Here is a 21,479-nt window from a genome sequence, read left to right as displayed (position 1 = left end):
GTGCCTACTTTGCACCCAGCATTATGCCGAGCTCTACGAGGGAGCAAGGGGCGTGTAAGTACCAATGTTCACCTCTTTGGGGAGGAATGGAGACCAGTGTATCAAATGGCTGGAGGACAACTGTGTGGTGCTCACACGAAAGGGTGTCTGGGCTGACTTTGGGCTACAACTGGGGCTAGAGAAGCTGGCTTTGGTGGAATGGGACCGACCCTTGGCCCTCTTTTTAAAAAAATATATTTTATTGATTTTTTACAGAGAGGAAGGGAGAGGGATAGTTAGAAACATCGATGAGAGAAAAACATCGATCAGCTGCCTCCTGCACACCCCCTACTGGGGCTGTGCCCGCAACCAAGGTACATGCCCTTGACTGGAATTGAACCTGGGACCCTTCAGTCCACAGGCCGTCGCTCTATCCACTGAGCCAAACCGGTTAGGGCAACACTTGACCCTCTTGTCTGTAAGCCTACTGTTCTTTGTGGGAAGGGTGGTGGGCCTTCTGCAAATGGGGAAGCATAAGAAAAGAAACATGGGCCCAGTCAGCGTGGCTCAGTGGTTGAGAGTCGACTTATGAATCAGGAGGTCACGGTTCGATTCCCAGTCAGGACACATGTTCAGGTTGCAGGCTCAAGCCCCAGTGCAGGGCATGCAGGAGGCAGCCAATTGATAATTCTCTCTCATCATTGATGTTTCTATCTCTCTCTCCCTCTCTCTTCCTCTCTGAAATCAATAAATACATGCTAAAAAAAAAAAAAAAAAAAAAGAGCCCTAACCGGTTTGGCTCAGTGGATAGAGCGTCGGCCTGCGGACTCAAGGGTCCCAGGTTCAATTCCGGTCAAGGGCATGTACCTTGGTTGCGGGCACATACCCAGTGGGGAGTGTGCAGGAGGCAGCTGATCGATGTTTCTCTCTCATCAATGTTTCTAACTCTCTATCCCTCTTCCTCTCTGTAAAAAATCAATAAAGTATATTTTTTTAAAAAAGAAAGAAAAGACACAAGGTAGGAAAAGGCCTTCCAAAAAGCTGCTGCTTCTCTCTGCTCTCAATTTACAACAGCTCCATTGAGAACCCATCCCTCAAGGTGGGACACCCACATGGATCCTCATCCTCCTTTATCAGAGTAAACTCCAGGCGCCTTCCTGCCAATACAAAGATGTATCCAGCCACCAGTAAGTGGGCTGTCATGATCCAGGCCAGTCTAGAGGCTGGGGAATCTGCAGATTACTCACATGCAGGCTTCACTCAGGCAAAGACTCAAACCTGGGTGTTTCCATTGAGTGAATGGTGGTTGGAGAGGAGAGCACAGGGTCATGGGGACTGAGAGTAACCGCTCTGTGTAGGCTGAACCACATGAAACTTTTCATATTGAATGCTTATGCTTTGGTTCAGTACAAAAATTATCTAATTCCTTGCCCCATCTCTCCTGGGTTATTAAGCCTAGAAATGGGCAGAGGAAGAAGCAGTGCACAAACCGAGTGGCATTCTGGTGAACAACTGGGTCCTTTTGGGTGCCCGCTGTGACCACCTTGGGCCTCATTATCTTCTACTGAAGACAGAAGCATGTAGAGTGTGCTGGTAGCTATGAAAACCTCTGGTATATTACTTCAAAGAGATACCATGCAAGATGGCCCAATGACTCATTAAATGAGTCTCACTTATTGAATATTTACTGTAGTGCCAACCTCTGTCTTAGGTGCTAGGAAATAATATCTTAACATTTATTCCCTAGCCACACTGGGGATGCAATAGATAGTTTTATTGGGCTCTCTGTTCTTTACTAGAATTACCTTCAATTATTCTGTGATCTAAGAAAAACAATCATAGAAGTTATTTGTTCAAAAGACTTTCTGGTTACTGCTATATTATGGAAAAGAAACTAAGTTTCTCTCTCTTTCGACTAGAATCAAGCAAAGAGGCAAAGAGACAAGGAACTATTCGGTTGAATCATATGAAATTGCTTTCTTAACTCCCAAGGGCAACAACATTTATGTCCAGATGACACTGAAACCTATTTAGAAAGCGTGAAGAGCATGTCCATGGGTGACACAGTTAGTCAGAGACGGAGCCAGGGTTTGAACCTCAGTCTCCCCAGTGCCTCTGGATCTAGAAAAGAATCAGAGCATGGACCTCATGGCATATTCTAGACACAACTTAAGAATAAGTGCACTAATTTATCCAAACTCCCAACCTTCAGACTCACATTGAGTGCATTGGACAGAACAAAGCCCACAACTTCCCCGCTTAGGTTCATTTTGAAAATAACTATCATCAAGGATGAAAAGAAGACAATCAGGTTCCCAACCAGCTCCAAACGAACTGCAAGCCACCTGCGGGACAATAGAACCAGAGAGGGGTGTTACCGAGAGGTATCCACTTTCTTACCTTACCTAGCAGCATAGATGTTTCTAGAACATTCTCAGGGGGCTCAAGTTGGTAGAATGGTGTTCTTAGCAGGTGCTTTGACTTGACTATACCAGGTGTTCCTAAAGTCTTTCAAGTTGGATTTTAGAAAATAAATTGCATTTTAAAGATACTAGAGGAGTTTCCTAAACTAAGGGAATCCTATGGTTCAATGTCTCCCAAACTTGCCAAATCCTAAGAATCATCTGGGGCAATTGTTAAAAATATACAAAACCATGCAAAAAAAATGTTTGGACACTTCCCCAAGAAATTCTGACTCAAGGGGCTTAGAATGGGGGTCGGGAACCTGCATTTTTAACGAATGTTTCAAGTGATTTCTTCTGATTAGGCAAGGAAAATAATGCCAGAGATAATCCACATGTAGCATCACAGCAGGGCTCAATGTATCCTGTCTGATTTCATGATTTGAAAAGGTAGAGAAGAAGATGGGGGTGGGGTGGGGAGAGGTTAGGTGCGACTTGATCATAGAGTGATCAACTGCAGAGAACCGAATAGGACAGAGATAGACATAATTTATAAAAATTGACTTTTCTGCCCAGCTGGCATGGCTCAGTAGTTGAGCATTGACCTGTGAACCAGAGGGTCACATTTTGATTCCCGGTCAGGGTGCATGCCTGGGCTGCGGGCCTGATCCCCAGTGGGGGCATGCAGGAGGCAGCTGATCAACAATCCTCTCTTGTCATCTCTCGCTCTCTCTCTCTCTCTCTCTCTCTCTCTCTCTCTTTCCTTCTCCTGTCCTCTCTGAAATCAATAAAAATATATTTTCTAAAAAATTGACTTTTCCAAATAAAATGTATTTAAAGAAATTTGAACCAGTAAACCTAGCATTGTACAAATAAATATGATGCATATTTACAATGAGCATCCAATAGGAATGATCTATATGCCTGTTTCCTTCTTGAAACGTACCTAAGAAATCAAATATCTTTACAATCAAATTCCTGACCTCTCCCTGTTCCAACTAATACTGAGATCATGAGCCTGCCCTTCATATCTCAAGACAATGTGGAAGGCACTCGAGAATTTTTACTTCCTCTACAAAACTGTCTTCCTTCAAGGACCTGCCACTTTTTGCCAGGGTCCAGTGATGCCGGAGAAGTGAAGAATGCTCACCTTTCTCGGGAATTCACCCCACAGGATGTGAACTTTTCATTGGCTTTCCCTGAAAATTCCCAGCTCTCCTCTCTCCAGCTTCTTCTTTTTCCACCACCCTACAAAGAGTTCCCCTGCCTGTGGAGAATCTCACATTCACTCCCAGGGAAGCAAACAGAGAAGGCCCAGGTCACCCGACACCTGTGTAGCACCTGGGTCACACAATGCTCACAGAGGTCATTTGACTTGCACCAACGCCTGTGATAGAGGCTGTGTTCCAGCCATTGTGGAAAAAAAAAAAATGAGGCTTCCCTTAGAGAGGTGGAGGCAATTCACCTAGCCCGGCAAATGGCAGAGCAGGCACAGGGACCCAGCCTCTGACTCCGAAGCTCATGCTTTCTTCTCTCTACTTACATAATAGGCGTGCTTGGCGAGAGTGACTTCCATATCATTGGCCATGTCTGTTCCCCTGCAGCTAGTGTCCAACATGCAGAACCCCAAAGCACACATTTGGGTAAATACCCAGGGAAGCCTCACCTGTTGGAGATAATCCAGGAATAGACGCATTTCTGGTTAGTGTCAATCAACTCCTCACTGTGTTTTAGAAATCGGTGCTGGTGCTGAAATGCACGGATGACGGGCAAACCCGACACAGTCTCACTGAAGAAAGAGTAGAGTGGGGACCTGGTGACTGAGTCCAAACGCCTCAGCTGGCGGGAAGTGGCCACATAAAATATCTGGACCCCGAAAGTAATGAGTGAGTTAGTCACACAATCATGTCCCATATGCCGCACCGCTTCCCTTGTGACCATGACCCAGTATTCTTCACCCTTTTTAAAAACGTATCTTTACTGTTGAAAGTATTACAGAGGTCCCCCATTTTTCCCCCACTGACTCCCTCCACCCCGCACCCACCCCCTCCCCAGGCCTTCACTACACTATTGTCTGTCCCTGAGTTATGCATCCTATATAATAAAGAGCTAATATGTAAATGGTCATCATGCCCTCACACTGTCACGTCTTAATGGCTCAGACACTCAACACTGGGGAGAGAGGAATGGGGACCAGCCAGGCACAAATGAGCTCACGAGAGAGGAATGGGGACCAGGTAGGCCCGGGTCCTGGGTACCTGCGGCTGGCCAGAGGGAGGGAAGCACGGGTCCCAGATGCCTGCGACTGGCCAGAGGAAGGAATCCTGGGTCCCGGGTGCGGGGTGAAGCAGAGGCAATTAGGGGCGATCAGGCCAGTAGGGGAGCAGTTAGGGGTGAACAGGCAGGCAGGCAGAGGTGGTTAGGGGCGATCAGACAAGCAGGCAGAGGGGTTAGGGGCGATCAGGCAGGCAGGCAGGTGAGCAGTTAGGAGCTAGCAGTCCTGGATTGTGAGAGGGAGTCGGACATCCCCCGAGGGGTCCCAGATTGGAGAGGGTGAAGGCTGGGCTGAGGGGATCCCCCTGCCCCGGTGCACAAATTTCATCACCAGGCCTCTACTAGATACATATAAATTCTTTGGTTAATATCTTCTCACCCATCTACTTCCCTCTGAAATTTGTCAGTCTGTTGCATGTTTTAATGTCTCTGGATCTATTTTGTTCATCAGTTTATTTTGTCCATTAGATTCCACATATGAGTGAGATCATGTGATGTTTGTCTTTCTGTGACTGGCTTATTTTGCTTAGCATAATGCTCTCCAGGTCCCTACATGCTGTCTTTTTTTTTTTTTTAATATATTTTTATTGATTTCAGAGAGAAAGGGAAAGGGAGAGAGAGATAGAAACATCAATGATGAGAGAGAATCATTGATTGGCTGCCTCCTGCACACCCCTTACAGGGGATGATCGAGCCCGCAACCTGCACATGTGCCCTTGACTGGAATCAAACCTGGGACCCTTCAGTCCACAGGCTGATGCTCTGTCCACTGAGCCAAACCAGCTAGGGCCCTACACGCTGTCTTAAGGGGTAAGGGATCCTTCTTTTTTACAGCTGCATAGTATTCCATGGTAAAAATGTACCACTTCTTTTTTATACACTCACCTATGAATGGACACTTGGCTATTGTGCTGCTATGAACATAGGGGTGCATATATTTTTATGATTGGTGTTTCAGGATTCTTAGCAATGTTCTTCACCCTGATGGCCACAGCCTACATCTGAATAGGACAGAAGCCTCCAGCCTCCCCTCTGGCTAGCGGAATGATGAGAGAAGCCCAGAGGAAGAGGATGGCGGAAAGATCTGAGGTTGGTGAGGAACAGAGCCAACCTCACAGTGGTCTTGGACCTAAACATAAATACGCCCCATTAAGCTTCTAGTGGGACCGCAGTTAAGGTGAGCTCTGCTGTGGCCCATACACTACTTGGTGCTGATACTTCAGCTTCAGATAGTGGCCTGTGGGCTCCTGGGGATATCAGTATAGGAGTAAATGACGAAGATGCTGGAGAGGAGTGAGTGACTAGCAATAAACAAAAGAGCAGGTTCTCAGGAAGGAGCCTGGGCTTTTATGTGTAGAGAGGAAAGGAGACCCAGCCATTTCCAAACCTACCTGAACAGACACATAAATTATGCCGAGAGGAATGATGATGATGATGAAGGCTGGAGTGGCCAAGCAGATCATGAACAGGGTGCTCACGATCCCCAGGAAGCACAGAATCCAGCTGCGCAAGGACACGGGGAGCGTGTCATCCACGGTGGAAATATCCTGGGGCACATAATTAGGCGAGATGGTGCATTAATGAGTTCCCATGGCATTTTAGATTTCCCTGATTCCAGCAGGAAACTTGCTCAATTCTGAGATCTCAGTGATTCCTTCATGTAATCATTTCATGATATTCATTTGCAATAGACTGTTCTGCTCACGCTAACAACAAATCTTATTTCTGTAATTTCTCTATCTTCCTAAATCATTTCAAACAGATATGGTAGTCATCCTTTAATAGATTTTTCAAAGGTTTTTACTATTTTCAGTGAAATTCCCATTTGTTAAATTTATGAAACCATTCGTAACCACCCTAAGTTAATAGAGCCTTACAAGGTAAGCCCCCCTATAACCAAATCAGTTCAATTATTCCAACTTTACACAGGGCCTAATTCTGTTGAGTACTAGAACAGAGCCTGGCATATAACAACCATTCGATAAACATTTGTTTGGAGGCTCCAGTGAAGAAGCCCTGTCACCTCTCACCGCTGCCTCCTCCCGTTCCCCCAACCCCCTGCCCCCCGCCCTCACTGCCCCCCCCCCCCCCCCGCACCGCCGGCCCAATGAGGAATGGAAAGTTGTTTCTTCTGTCAAGCATAGAGCTTCAAAGGGATAAGGAGATGGAGAGTGAATATGACCCCTGCCTGGTCAGTGTTCTAACTAGAGATAACGAATGGGTCTTACTACCACATCACCTTTATGTCATGTTGGGTATAAATGAGCAAATGAGTGGGTGGGTGGATGGATGGATGATTTAATATGCACAGGAATGGATTATATTTTTGGGTTTCCCTTGCCTATGTTTCTTAGATTATATTGATTCTAGGATTAGTAATAAGTGAGTATCAAATTATTGAGTCTATATTATCTCTGAAGTGTGCCAAACTGGATAAGGGATAATAGTTTTCTAAGAGAATCCTACAGAGTGGATGACTCTTGAGTCTAATTTCCCTCCCCAAAGTCACATCAGAATGCAAGTAATAATATGTCCAGTAATAAAGGACTAATTCTTCTCATCCTGCTTCTACTGCCACCCAGCTATCCCCTGTCCCCACCATCTCCCTAGCTAACTTCTATAACTAAACTCAAGTCTCACCTTTTCTCACATTTGCCACCCTCAATCACCCAAACTGAGCTAGTACCTCTTTTCCCTGTCACTCTTTTATACTCCCAGACCACCATTGTACACATTGTTGTTATTTGGGTTTTATCACATTTTATTACAATCCTTTATTTCCTTGGATGTCTTACTCACTAGATGGTGAGCTACTTATTCGGTCCTGTATTCATAGGATCTTTGAGACCTCACACAAGGTACTCAAATAAATAATTTGCATGCTGATGAACAAAAGAACTAGAACTACACAGTGTTGCCCAGGGGACATGAGCAGTCTTTCCCTGTCAGAATAGAAAGATTCGCAGCATACACATGCAGAACCTTACAGCCCTTGACATACTTACTCCAGCAAACCTGTTCACAATCCGGCCTATGGGTGTTGTGTCAAAAAAACTCATGGGTGCTCGAAGGATATTGTTCAGCAGTTGCTTGTGCAGGATGTTTGATGCATGCGTGAAACCATAGACACTCAAGATATTTGCTACGAGCACAAATATACCTAGAAATGGAACCAGTTTAGTCAGTGCTGTGCACATGGATCCCTGAAGTCTTGTGCCTAGGACATAATGGCAATTTTTCCCCTGATTCCAGGCAAAGTACATTGATCAGAGAAATTATGTAAGAAATGGCTATCATAGCCATCAGACGTACCTTGTGTTAATCCCAGAGCTCCATAGACGCCAATTCTCATATCCCTCTGAGAGGCTGGGTAGTTGGAGGCATTGAAGGTTTTAGAGTCACTGGTCCAAACACTGAGCCAGAGATTGGATCCAATCAAAGCCACAAAACTGGTTACATAGGCAAAGATGATGAAGAAAATTGAACACCATCCTACTGCTTGTAGGTATTTCAGGTAGATGGAGAACTTGACCTGCAAAGCCCCCATGTCAATGTTAGTAGAATTCCTAATGGCTTTTGGTGGAGAATTACCTAGAATACCAGTCACAGGGGGAGTGAAGTCCCTGGGAAAATGGATGGCGGGTAGCAGAATTTGGTGTCTGCTTATCATTTGTGCATTGGGCCAGGCTAATAATCAATGCTTAAATGCAATGCAAAGTAAATAATCATGCAATTAAGAGGGGAAGATAGAAAAATGGAGTGAGACAAATGGAGTTATACTGCAGAGCCTGGAATTTGTCTTAGGAATTTGGATGTAAGTTAAGACCTTAAATTTAAGACCTTAATTTTAACTTTTATTAATTTGAATTGTATACTGAGGTTGATGGATTAGTGTTCTCTGGCTCTCAGAATTGCATCTCAAAGCAGTTTTATTATTTGCTCCACATGTCAGAACGGAATCAAACACTCATGAAATGTGCTATGAAGATATTCACAGGAACCATGCCATTCTTCATGAAAATATGATTTGATGGAAAGCTCTGAGTATCTGCCAACATTTCAGTGATGAATTTAAAGATGTGCAAAGCAAGCATAAGACATAGCCCTTTTGTAGATGTGTATTCAAGTCATCAAACTTGAAAATGTTGGGATCCCAAGCCTTATATCACCTCTAATGGTACTTTTTACTGTTGTATTCACCTTTCCAGTTTGTATGAATTCCTTCTCAATTAATTTTTGTCCTTTCACTAGTTCTTTCTCCTCTTTCGGGGTATTCACATTCTGGGTTCTCAAGGAGTTTTTCAGGGTCTTCAGACGCCTGCTACTAGACCTCGATCTGAGAAATTGAAAGGGGGAAAGCTTTCCTGAGCATGTAGCCGCATCCCGAGGGTCTTCTTAAAAGCAGGTGTCAGTCACGCTGATTGCATCAACATTCATTTCAGAGCAGGTGGCCTTGGAGAATCACACAACCCCAACCCTCTTCCCCAGACAAGGAAACAAAGGGAGAGTTGGGAGTGTTCATGGTGTCCGCTATCCACATAGAAAAAGAGAATGACCAAGTGGAAATATGGAAGGGATGATGGGTGCCAGCTGAGTAGGTGACCAACCTGCGGCTAAGTGTTCGACGAAGGCTGTTTTCTCTGCTCATGGTAAAGGAGGCCACGTCCTGAGGGACTTCCTCCACACTGGTCATCAGCCCATAGTCATCTTCTTCTCCACTGTCCTCGTTGACTAAGAGACACATCAAAGGTTAGAGAGAGTGCAGAGCTCTCACAGCCATATGAACAAGGAGAGAGATGTCTTTTCTGATATTGCTGGGCTCAGCAAGAAATCCCAGATGTACACATAGGCTGGAATTTTTTACTCCAGAAATACTATTTTTTGGTATATTTACTCATGGAGAAATACCAGGATGAAGAAGAAATGAGTTAATATTCCACCTAAAAGTAAAATGGTCAAAAGGAGAAAAATATTCCCAGAAGCTTCTAAGTTCCTTTGGAGCAGGAAGGAAGTTTCAAGGATTATAGTAGACAAACACAGGAATTATAATCTCCAGAAGTGACTAAAGAGGTAAGTATAAATTTTAAAATGCTCTTGAAATTCAAATATTTTGACAAACTTTTATAAATTTAAAGCATTTAAAAATCCCTGAAAATAAAATAAAATGTAAACATAACCTGGGCAACATAATGGTATAGTAAGGATCTCAAGAAATTGTTACCTCCATAACATCAATGAGAATGCTGGCAAAAAATTGTCCAAATCAACTTTTTTGTAACTCTAAAATTAGCCAAGAGCTTGCAACAATCCAAGGAACATTTATTTAATAAAAATAACCACATCTTAGTAAGACTAATAAGTTTTGTGATTATTTAATTTGCTACATTCCCATCCCTCTCCCTTCAGATCTGTTGTAGCCTAGAAAACCAACAACCTCATAATCATGGTAACCACGAAAAACAGTAGCCTAGCAGCTGCTGGAGAGAACAGACTGGTTTAGAACTCCCCCAAACACCTCATCCCCGGAAAATTATTATTTGACCTGTCTGACAATTCCCTGGAAAACCCCATTCACAGGGCTGGTCTTTATTGGACCTGACTTGAGCTACCTTAAACAATCAGCAGCAATTGCTTAACATCACAGCTTACTTGTGGTTGTCATAAAAATTGGGGTAAGAGAGAACCAAGATGGCGACATAAGTAAACACCTGTACTTGCTGCCTCCCACAACCACATCAAAATTACAACTAAAATACAGAACAACGATCATCCAGAACTGCTGGAAAGCTGGTTGAGTGGAAGTACTACAACTAGAAGAACGTAAAGAAGAAAGCACCTTGAGACTGGTAGGACGTGTGGAGGCGCAGAATGAGCTCATCTGGCACCCGTGTGTGCCACTTTTTTAATCGGTAGGGAGATCACCTCTGTGGAGGCCGCCTGGAGGAGTGAGGGGTCCCAGGTCCACACCAGCCCCCCAGCCCAGGGTTCCAGAGCTGGGGAAAGAAGTCCCTATGGGCAAAAAGAACTATGGACTGTAAAAACCAGTGCAGATTGGGGCTGAGTGACACACAGGTTGCTGGAGACCCAGCTGCTCTTCTTAAAAGGCCAGCACCATGAACTGAATTTACAAGCTCCCACTTCCTCTGAGCTCCAGCGTCAGGTGAGGCTCTGGGGGACCCAGACACATACAGGGAGAAACTGTACTGTCTGGCATCAGGGCAGGAACTTGGGGGCAGCTTTCTTCCAGATGGAGGTGCTCACAGCTGTCATTGTTCCTGTGCTGGGACCTCCCAGTGCAGGGCTGACTGGCAGTCATTTCTGTTTGCTCTCCCCTGGTGATTCCCTGAGACCCCACCCTACCCAATTTACAACCCCACCCAAGCTGTGCACAGCAGTTTTCACATATGAATAGTCTGTCCTTTCTCAGGCTAAACTCTATCAAACAAGCTTCAGCTAGGTCAGGAAGCCCCAAACCTATCAATAAAAGGCCCAAGACCCGGCACCAGCACCATCCTGCCTTGCTTCACAGCTGGGCCTTGTCTGGGCACTTCCAAACCTGATACAAAGAGGAGGAATCTGCATATCTCTCTGTAGCTCCTGCTGGGTGGCCCCAGGCAGTGGCTGACTTTGCATCTCCTTGGAGATCCAAGAGCCAGTGTACCCAGTGGTCAGTGTGAGACCAGATTACAACTCTTCACATCCATAAGCAACACACTCAAGGGGCAGACTCAGTGAGCACCAAAGCCCCACTGAAGCAAGTCCTACTCCATAAGGGTGTTTCCTGCACAGCAGCTCTTCCACTGTAGTCACAGCTGGTCCCCACAGTCAATTCCTCCCAGTGACATCAACAGCACTCAAGGTTCAACTACAACAAAACTGTGCACACAGCCCGCAAAGGGGTGCACCAAGAATGTCCACCTCAGGTGATTGGGGAGGCTGAGCCACTGGGCCCTGTAGGACACCTACTACACAAGGCCACTCTATCAACTCAAGGAGACTTAGCAGCTACCCAATACATAGAAACAAACACAGGGAAGCAGCCAAAATGCAGAGACAAAGAAACATGTCACAAATGAAAGAAATGGAAGAAAGCAAACTACTGGATATAGAGTTCAAAACCACAGTTATAAGGTTACTCAAGAATCTTCTAGAAACCTCCAAGGAACTTAGTGAGACCTTCAAGGATCTTAGTGAGAATGCAAAAAAAAAAAAAAAAAGGAAAAAAGAAAAAAGAAAAAAAAGAAAAGAACCAGTCAGAAATTAAGCATACACTGGCTGAAATAAAGAATAATATACAGAGATTCAACAGTAGACTAGAGGATCCCAAGAATCAAGTCAAAGATACAAGGAAGCAAAAAACACCCAACCAGAAGAGCAAAAAGAAAAAAAATCCAAAAATATGGAGATAGTGTAAGGAGCCTCTGGGACAACTTCAAGCATACCAACATCCAAATTATGGGGGTTCCAGAAGAAGAGAGAGAGCAAGATATTGAAAACCTATTTGAAGAAATAATGACAGAAAACTTCCCATACCAGGTGAAAGAAATAGACTTACAAGTCCAGGAAGCATAGTCTACCCCAAACAAGAGGAATTCAAAGAGGACCACACCAAGACACATCATAGTTAAAATGCCAAGGGCAAAAGACAAGAGAAAATCTTAAAAGCAGAAAGAGAAAAACAGTTAGTTACCTACAAGGGAGTGCCCATATGACTGTCAGCTGATTTCTCAACAGAAACTATGCAGGCCAGAAGGGAGTGGCAAGAAATATTCAAAGTGATGAATAGCAAGTACCTACAACCAAGATTACTTTATCCAGCAAAGCTATCATTCAGAATTGAAGGTCAGACAAAGAGTTTCACTGATAAGAAAAAGCTAAAGGAGTTCATCACCACCAAACCAGTATTATATGAAATGCTGAAAGGTATCCTTTAAGAAGAGGAAGAAGAAAAAGGTAAAGATAAAAAAATATGAACAACAAAGTGACAAAAAATACATATCTATTAATAATTGAATCTAAAAATCAAATGAATAAAAAATCTGATGAACAGAATAAACTAGTGAATGGAATAGAATCAGGGGCATGAAAATGGAATGGACTGAGGATTCTCAGAGGGAAGGGGCTGTGGGGAGGTGTGGGAGGAGATTAGACAAAGATCTTATATGCATGTATGCATTACCTATGGACACAGACAATAGGGTGGTGAGGGCCTGGGATGCAGTGGGAACTGGGTAGAAGGGAGCTATGGGGGCCGGGGGGAGAGGGACATCTGTAATAATCTCAACAATAAAGACTAATTTAAAAAAAGTTGGGGTAAAAAAGAAGCTGACCAAAACCTTGAAAGAAAAAGCAGGGGAATAAGATATTCATAAGGAGCTTTGATATCTTCAATATATTTCTGAAAATCTAGAATTAGGGCTGTGCACATGCCCAAGGAAAACTTGACCTTACTCTCTTACCTCTGGCTACCTTCAGGCTCTATGTGCAAGCAGAAAACAAAGGCTAAGGCAGAAATGTGAATTGTTTGCTGGAGTGATAAAGACATGCCCCCACTCCCTACTCCCAGTCTCTCAGAAAAGGCAGAATGACTTTTTGGTTTCCGGCACTTAAGGAAATCATGTTCCATCATTAACTGACCCCTCAGCCAACCACGGATAGACTTCAGTTGCCACATACGACAAAGGATACAGACTTAACAGAATTAGTTCAGAAAAGCTAAACGGGTGGAACAACACAACAAACCCTGGCAGAGGAGGGTGGAGAGAGAATACTTATTTCCAGCGTGGTTATGTAATTTTAAATTGCCAGTTTTCAACAAAAAAAATATTATGAGATATACAAAAAAGCAGGAAATTATGGGGCCATACACAGGAAAAAAGCAGTCAACAGAAACTGTTCATGAGGAAGCACAACATTGGACTTACCAAACAAAGATTTTAAATCAGCTATTATAAACATGTTAAAAAACAAATGAAAATAATATATAAAAATCTACTGGAAAATATGACAATAAGTTCTCACCAAATAGAGAACATCAATAAAGACTAGAGTTGAAAAGTACAATAACTAAAACAAAAAATTTACTAGAAAAGCTCAAGAGCAGATTTGCTAAAGAACTTAGGCATGTGACTTGACCCAATCAACCATCTTAAAGTGCTCCAAGCTTGGACTGTAGGGGATAGAAATAAGACAAAATGAAGAAACACTGTCAGAATTCTAGGATCCTATAGGGTCGATAGAGCTATCTAGCCATGAACATGTATTATCCTTCAAGAAAAGGGAAAAATGTCCTGGAAGGCAATCCAGGGATTGGCTGATTCCCAGTTTCAGAGATTGGGACCATTTTGTAAGGCTGGAGGGGGTGGGACCACCACCTGGTGATCTCAGAAAATAGAACCAGATGCTTATTAAACCTTAAAATCGAATGGAACTTGTCCTGCTAGGTTTTGAACTTACTTGAAATTCATGACCCTCTTTTTCCTTCTGATTTCTCCCTTTCAGAATGGGGATGCCTATCTTGTGCCTGTCTCACCATTGTATTGTATTTTATTATTTAAAAAAATATTTTTATTGATTTCAGAGAGGAAGGTAGAAGGAGAGAGAGAGAGAAACATCAATGATGAGAGAGAATCATTGATTGGCTGCATCCTGCATGCCCCCTACTGGGGATCAAGCCCACAACCCCAGGCATGTACCCTGACCAGGAATCCAACTGTGACCTCCTGGTTCATAGGTCGACGCTCAACCACTGAGCCACACTGGCCGGGCATCACCATTGTATTTTAGAAGCAGATAACTTATTTGATTTTACAGGTTCACAGATGAAGAGGAATTTTGCCCCAGAACTCTCAGTCTCAACCACAATGGATTTGTGTGAGTTAGAGATGAAATCAGGATTTTGAGTTGGCATTTAGATGAAATTTTGGACTTAGAACTGATAATGGAATAATTAAGACTTTTGGGGATGTTGGGATGGGGAAGCACATAAATTTTGGTACAACAGAGGATAGATGTTATAGATTGAGTTGTGTCCGCCCTGCAAAAAATAAAAATAAAAAAAAAATCATACTTTGAAATCCTAATCCACATTGCCTCAGAATGTGGTTCATTGTAGATGGAATTAGTTGTTAAGATGAGGTCAGACTGGAGTAGGATGGGCCCCTAATCCGACATATCTGATGTCCTTATAAAAAATGGGGAGATTTGGATGCAGAAATGTACATAATGGAGAATACCATGCGAAGAGGGAGGCAGAGAGCGATGGCATGTGTCTCCTAGCCAAGAATGCCAAGAATTGCCAGCAAACCACCAGAAGCTAGGAGAAAGGCTTGGAGCAGGTCCTTCCCTCGGAGACCTCAGAAGGACCCAACTCTGCCAACACCTTGATTTTGGACTTCTGGGCTCCAGAACTGTGAGACAACAAATTTCTGCTGATTGAGCCAACCAGTTTGTAGTGCTTTGTTACAACAGCTAGTGAGGAAGCTAATAGACAGAACCAATGTTAATACAGATCACATTGTCCCCCCGCCCTTCCCCTCATTCTACCATCTTGTGGTCTGTGCCTCAAGTTCCAGACCAGCGCTACAGCTTGCCAGGCACTGGAGCTTACATAACTGCTCAGCATTAGCCTATGAATGTTTACCAGGACATGAGCGTAATGAGATATTTTGCAAAGTATTCTCTGTACATCAAAGATATAATTCTTCAGAGAGGTCATCCACCCATGGGGGTTCATAACAGAATGCAAAACTCAGATTCAAGCAAATAGAAAAACAAAAATAGTATATAGCCAAACGGGTTTGGCTCAGTGGATAGAGCGTCAGCCTGCGGACTGAAAGGTCCCAGGTTTGATTCCGGTCAAGGGCATATACCTTGGTTGCGGGCACATTCCCAGTAGGAGGTGTACAGGAGGCAGCTGGTAGATGTTTCTCTCTCATCAGTGTTTCTCTCTATCCCTCTCCCTTCCTCTCTGTAAAAAACCAATCAAATATATTTTTTTAAAAAAAAGTATATAATTGGCATAGTAAAACTGTCCAGGTTAGGGTGACTGGTTATCAGAACAGTAACTCAGAGGGCATCAGACACTGGCCTTTGTTGGACCTTAACTCCCAGGCATGTGCTTTTTGTTTTGTCCAGGCCAGTCCCTGCAGCACATAAAGGTTGATGGAAAGCCTTGACCCCTTCCTTTCTGCTGGTTCCTGGTATCCCTGCCTCACTCTCCTGGGCTGGCTCTGGATCCCCACCACCCACACCATCCTGTTCTTTGTTCCTGCCTTGTCCCTCCAAGGCATACAGTCTTTCTTGTCTTCTCTTTTTCCTTCTCTTGTGCCCCCAGGATGGTTTTAAACCATCGTTGTCTTGACCTTGAAGCCTAAATATGCTCCCATTTGCAGGCTCTGTAACTCTCTCTACTGACTGACTTCCGGAATGGCCCAGCGCCCTCCAGGTCTTGCTTTCTCAATCTTGACCTTCTGCTGATAACTGCTACCTGAAGGGAATACCCAGCACTATGCAGAAGACTACCCAAGGTTCTTGGGAACAGGACTCCATTACTGATGGAAGCTAACCAGTGACCCCAATGGTGATGGTTTTAGGGGCTATTTCTGTGGTAATACTGTGAGTTATACTATGCAACTACCATGATTTTTTCTGGTTCAAAACACCCAATGGTTTTTGATGTATTAGTCAAGATTCCTTTGTTAGAGCTTATCAAGAATTTAGCAGTACACTTATCAAGGACTTAGTATTAGCCTATGAAGCTGTCCAGGAAGTTGTTTTAAGGGGTTTGGTGGTGGGTGGGGTGGGATGTGTGACTTAGAGCAGTTAAAGCAAGGCATCACGAAAAGTGGGCCCCTTGTGCCACTGGTGTTTCCTCCACAAGGGCTGATCACCCCAAACTCCAGTCACACCCTTCCAAAGTGTGCCCTTTGATCACATGTCAACGACCAGATAAGCAGGATGAACCTCCAGTTCAGCTCAGGCATAGAGTTCCTATGTCCATGCTTCTTTACAGAGACACAACACAGAAAGAACAGATTTTGGATCTCTGGGTAATTCACACTCAAATCTAATTCACTGGATACTGAGCAGTTCAGGAGGTAGATATTGGTTCACTACTTCCATTCCTTGCCATGCCCAGATTCTGTCCCCATTCAAGTTGTCCTTACATACCTGTGGCTTCTCCTTCAGGACCCGCCTGCTTTACAAATGTCTTCAGGTTCTTAGCAAACAGTCCTTTCTTGGCTAGCAGAGCACGGTAAGACCCCTTCTCTGAGATGGTGCCATTCTCCAGAACCACAATCTCATCCACTTGGGGAAGAAAGTGAATGCTATGTGTAACCAGGAGTCGAGTCTGTAAAATAACAGTAAGTTGTGCTGATAACCCTGTGTCCGCCGCCTTCCTTGTCCTACTCTAAGGAAGGAAAAGCAGATGACTCAATTCACTATGGGGCTTTGCTTCAAAATGTGGCCCTGACCACCTGGCCTCTGTTACCACCTCTTTCCTTCCTAGCACCTCATCCTAAAACCTGACCCATGTGTAAGATGAGACTCCTGGGAAAAAAGAAAAAAGAGAGAGAGAGAGATTTCTGTCACCATTGTGTATACAGTTGGAGATTTTCTATAGTGACAATGAGGTGTGCATAACACACATTCTCTTCTAGCTTCTTGGGTAGCCAGGAGTTTGGCTTAGGAATGTCACAGGACATAACTAACTAAATAACTAGCTAACCAATTGCCCCTTTTGTTAACCAGCTAACCCCGGCCAGTGTGGCTCAGTGATTTAGCATCAACTTATGAACCAGACGATCAGAGTTTGATTCACAGTCAGGGCACATGCCCAGGATGCAGGCTGGGCCCCCTGTGGAGTGCATGCAGAAGGCAGCCGATCAATGATTCTCTCTCATCATAGATGGTTCTATCTCTCTCTCCCTCTCCCTTCCTCTCGGAAATCAATAAAGATACCTTTAAAAACAAACAAACAAACTGCCCAGATTCTTTCAGCATGTTAGTGACGTTGTGTAACAAGAAACTTTGTCTTTGGCCCAGGTCCTCCCTGGTGTGAGATATGACATTCCTTGTATTGCTGTCTATTGATAAATCACATGACTACTGACACAGGGGTTCCACTCAAAGGAAGACTAACACTCATGGATCATTAATGAAGCTCAGATAGGGGCCATGGGGTTGAGAGAGCCTCTGGAGAGAAAACCCAAGCCCACTGTCTCTGTCCACAACACAGACACTGTTGGGATGGGAGAGCTTATTAGCATAGACTTACTAGACTTGTAGACTACGTCACTTATTAGCATAGACTCCTATGTTATCTAAAGGGCCTCACTAGGAATAACAAAAGACACTCCTAGGATCGCTCAGGAAATTCCAAGTTTATGAGCTCTGTGCCAAGAACTGGAAACAAAAACCAAATCAGCCTTACTATACCACAGGTCTCAACGTGCTTTCTATCATAATCAATCATCCTAATGGGCTCAATGCCCAAGCCACAGAATAAGCTAGAATTTGCCATGACCTCAAGATGGGAGCCCTTATGGGCTTAGCTCCGGGAAGACCAGTCTGACACTGTCTCCTCAGCAGCCCGGGGGGCAGGTAAAATAAGGAAATCTGCTTCAGGACTGCAGCTGACCTAGATGTGTGCCCCTGAAACACATACCTCACGGCTTTGCCACTTTAAATGATTCCTCACCTTGCTTTTCAATAGGCCATTGGGACCCAAGACCTTATCGAAAATGTGTTTTCCCACGTGAGCATCCACGGCCGACAGGGGGTCATCCAGAATATAGATATCTGCATTTTGATAGGTAGCTCTGGCCAGGCTGATGCGCTGCTTCTGACCCCCACTGAGATTTATGCCCTGAAGAAGAAAAGCATTTCTATTAAGCACTGGGCCCCAGTCCTGCCTTCACGGAGGCTACTGAGGAGGGGTAAGAAAGAGATGTTTCTCACTAAGGTATTAAGGGCTTACAAATCTTCAAGTTCCTTTATACAAAAAGCAACTTTAATTCAAATAAAACCCTTTGGGCCCAATAATTAAAGGCAGGCCCGACTTACCATTTTCTACTGTATAATTTACTTATTATTTTTTGTTGCTTCCTGTCCCATAAGAATGTAATGCTATACCAGGCAGATTTTCTCTATTTTGTTCATGGCTGTAACTCCAGCACTTGAAACAGTCTCTGGCACATAGGTGCTCAGTAAATGTGTGTTGAATCAATGAACAAAATCACTCTAGAGCTGTATCTTCACAGGTCTTCTAACATTTCAAGATCCTTGTCCTCAAAGACTGCTATAGGCAGTTTTAATAATGGGGATTGTTCAAGTGAGAACCACAGGCGCAAATGGTGTCACTTGTGCTAAAGCCCAGAACACCAAACCTAGATGTAATACTTGAGCTAATTTCTGTTTCAACCTCTCCCAGAAACACTTAGTCAACCCGTGTGACATTTTCTAGGCAATGCCAAGGAGGTAGTCTGTCCTGTGGGCCTTCTCCACCTCCCCCCCCGCCCCCACCCCCGCCCCAGAAAGGACAGGCTTTCTGCATGATGAAACCCTTCCCTGGTCTCTTCCTCCAAAAAACAACAACAACAAAAAAAAAAACACCCAAAACACAAAAACAAAACAAACAAACAAAAACAGATGTTCAGGTGCCCCCAGATAATTTCTTTCTTTCTTTCTTTTTTTCTAATAGCTTTCTTTCCCCACCCTTTTTTTTTTTTCTTTCTATTTTTGTATAACACTTTGAGTGCCCTTGGAGTTGCTAGGTGGGATTCTGTCTCATTCATAAATAATCAAGTCAATCAGACCTTCAACTGCACTTGGTTTAATTTTGTTTTTAACAGGAGGGAGGATGAAAACATCCTAAATATGTAATAATCAGGGATTTTTCTAAACAAATTATTCTCTATCCATACAATGGATAAAATACGCAGTTGTCATTAAAAATCCATTTTTAGGAAAGGCATTTAATAACATCAGGAAATAATTCACACTCAATATCTGTCTGTTCAAAGCAGGTTACTAGAACCCTTCTCTGACCCTTGCTGATGTACAGAAGTAGAGGCAGGACACATAGGCTCTGTCCCTCTGCCATGACATCAACCTGGGGCCAGTCACTGGTTACTTAACCTCTCCGGTCCTACCCTCCTCTTCCCTTCAGAGTACCTAATCCCTGTATTTGCTTCCAGGTACCAAATTTAAAATTTCTAGATTACTATATTTGTATAAAATATTGTACAAACTCATGTTTTCTGGTGTTTATTCCCAACATAACCCCCGAAATTGGTCAGCTATTTTACTCCTATGTACTTCTTTGCCATCCTCACATTTTTTCTTTGATATTTCTTCACCCTTTAAGGTTCTAAGTACCTTCTCTCCAATCTCAGCCAGGTCTCCCCCGGGCAGCACTTTCAAGTCTTGGAGGAGGGCACAGGCCTCTAGAACTTGCTGGTATCTCTTTTCATCGAATTCTGATCCAAAAAGGATGTTGTCCTTTATGGTGCCATTCTGGATCCAGGACTGCTGTGGGACATAGGCTATCGTGCCCTAGATGGGAAATATGAGACCAGAAGACAGTTGTACCTCCAGAAATGCAGGGTTGAAGCACGGGGTGGCAGGAGGCGGAAGGAACAAATGGAACTTAGACTTGAAGAAATGTATGTCAAATTGACTGAACATCTGATATTTATAAATGTATTTGAATTTTTGCACAAACCATGGAGAAGGAATTCGAAGTCTTACTCGTCATGTAAAGTCCTCTTTTTTAGACTCTCACTTTCTAGCCATGATTCTGAAAATGGGAGGATGAATGCATGTGCTGGCTCTAGAACAGGGTTCTAGTCAGACCCAAGTGAGTTTACTAGGAGCAACTGAGGGATAACACTGCCACGGGCCTGGTATAGATGACAGCTGAGGAAGCAAGAACTAAGAGACTGGAATTAGGGTGCAGGCTGATGCATGAAGCAGATCATGTCCAAAGAAAGATGAGCCTGACAAAAGCCTGTGTTTGAGGAAAAACTCAGTTATGAGGTAGCAAGAAAACACTTCCTAAAAGGAGTTAAGAAACAGAATTAAATCTGTAGATGCTGCACAGATGCAGAGATCAGACTAATAGTTGCCAAAAGGGAGGGAGGAGCTGGGTGAAAAGGTGAAGAGATTAAGAACTACAAATTGGTAGACACAACATAGTCACAGGGATGTAAGGTACAGCATAGAGAATATAGTCAATAATCTATATATATAAAACCCTAATATGCAAATAGACCGAACGAGCAACCAAACAACTGGTCACTATTACGTGCATTGACCACCAGGGGGCGTGCACGGAACATGGTGTGCATCAGCCATGGTGGGATGGTGGAGCAGGTGAGTGGGGGCGCCAGACCAAGGCGGGGCGCTGGTCACTGTCATCAGGGCGCGCCTCTGGTGATTACTGAAAATTCTTTGCTCCTACTTGCTGCAGTCCCACCAGGCATTTGCACCCACTGCCAGCATCCAGCGCCAGCCCCAATTACTCAACACTGTCAGTGGGTGCAAGTGGTGGCTGCCGGCCCCAATCGCCCCTGAGAGCTTTTCTACCTCCCCCTGCTCCTGAGGGGTGATCGGGGAAGCAGCCACCACTTGCATCTGCTGAGGGCACTGGTCCTGCTCACACCCGCTGCTGGCATCAGCCCCAATAACTCCGCGCTGTCAGCAGGTGCGAGTGTCAGGACATGGAAGCGGCAGCGGGAGCGGGGCTGTTGGCATGCAGGGGACTGGGGGCCACGGCAGGAGGGCCGGGCCAGGGTGCGAAGGATGGGTCAAGACCCATGC

At 44.2% G+C, this 21,479-nt stretch overlaps 1 protein-coding gene across 2 annotated transcripts in view; it reads right to left on the bottom strand.

Annotated features, from left to right (window-relative positions):
- The window catches only part of ABCC2 (ATP binding cassette subfamily C member 2), a 64,448-nt gene that overhangs the window by 7,825 nt on the left and 35,144 nt on the right, over positions 1 to 21,479 (bottom strand). For both annotated transcript variants that reach the window (XM_059661039.1, XM_059661040.1), the window contains 10 exons: positions 20,037 to 20,213; positions 18,358 to 18,525; positions 16,827 to 17,007; positions 9,263 to 9,386; positions 8,856 to 8,991; positions 7,968 to 8,187; positions 7,661 to 7,815; positions 6,047 to 6,202; positions 4,048 to 4,247; positions 2,198 to 2,324 (listed from right to left, as the gene is read on the bottom strand). In XM_059661039.1, the coding sequence (XP_059517022.1) occupies positions 2,198 to 2,324; positions 4,048 to 4,247; positions 6,047 to 6,202; positions 7,661 to 7,815; positions 7,968 to 8,187; positions 8,856 to 8,991; positions 9,263 to 9,386; positions 16,827 to 17,007; positions 18,358 to 18,525; positions 20,037 to 20,213 (1,644 nt within the window). The remainder of the gene's footprint in view (positions 1 to 2,197; positions 2,325 to 4,047; positions 4,248 to 6,046; positions 6,203 to 7,660; positions 7,816 to 7,967; positions 8,188 to 8,855; positions 8,992 to 9,262; positions 9,387 to 16,826; positions 17,008 to 18,357; positions 18,526 to 20,036; positions 20,214 to 21,479) is intronic.

Source organism: Myotis daubentonii, chromosome 13 (assembly GCF_963259705.1).
Source record: "Myotis daubentonii chromosome 13, mMyoDau2.1, whole genome shotgun sequence".
Classification (NCBI taxonomy): Eukaryota; Metazoa; Chordata; class Mammalia; order Chiroptera; family Vespertilionidae; genus Myotis; species Myotis daubentonii.
Note: the sequence above shows the minus strand (reverse complement) of the source record. Positions and strands in the feature narration are given on the sequence as shown.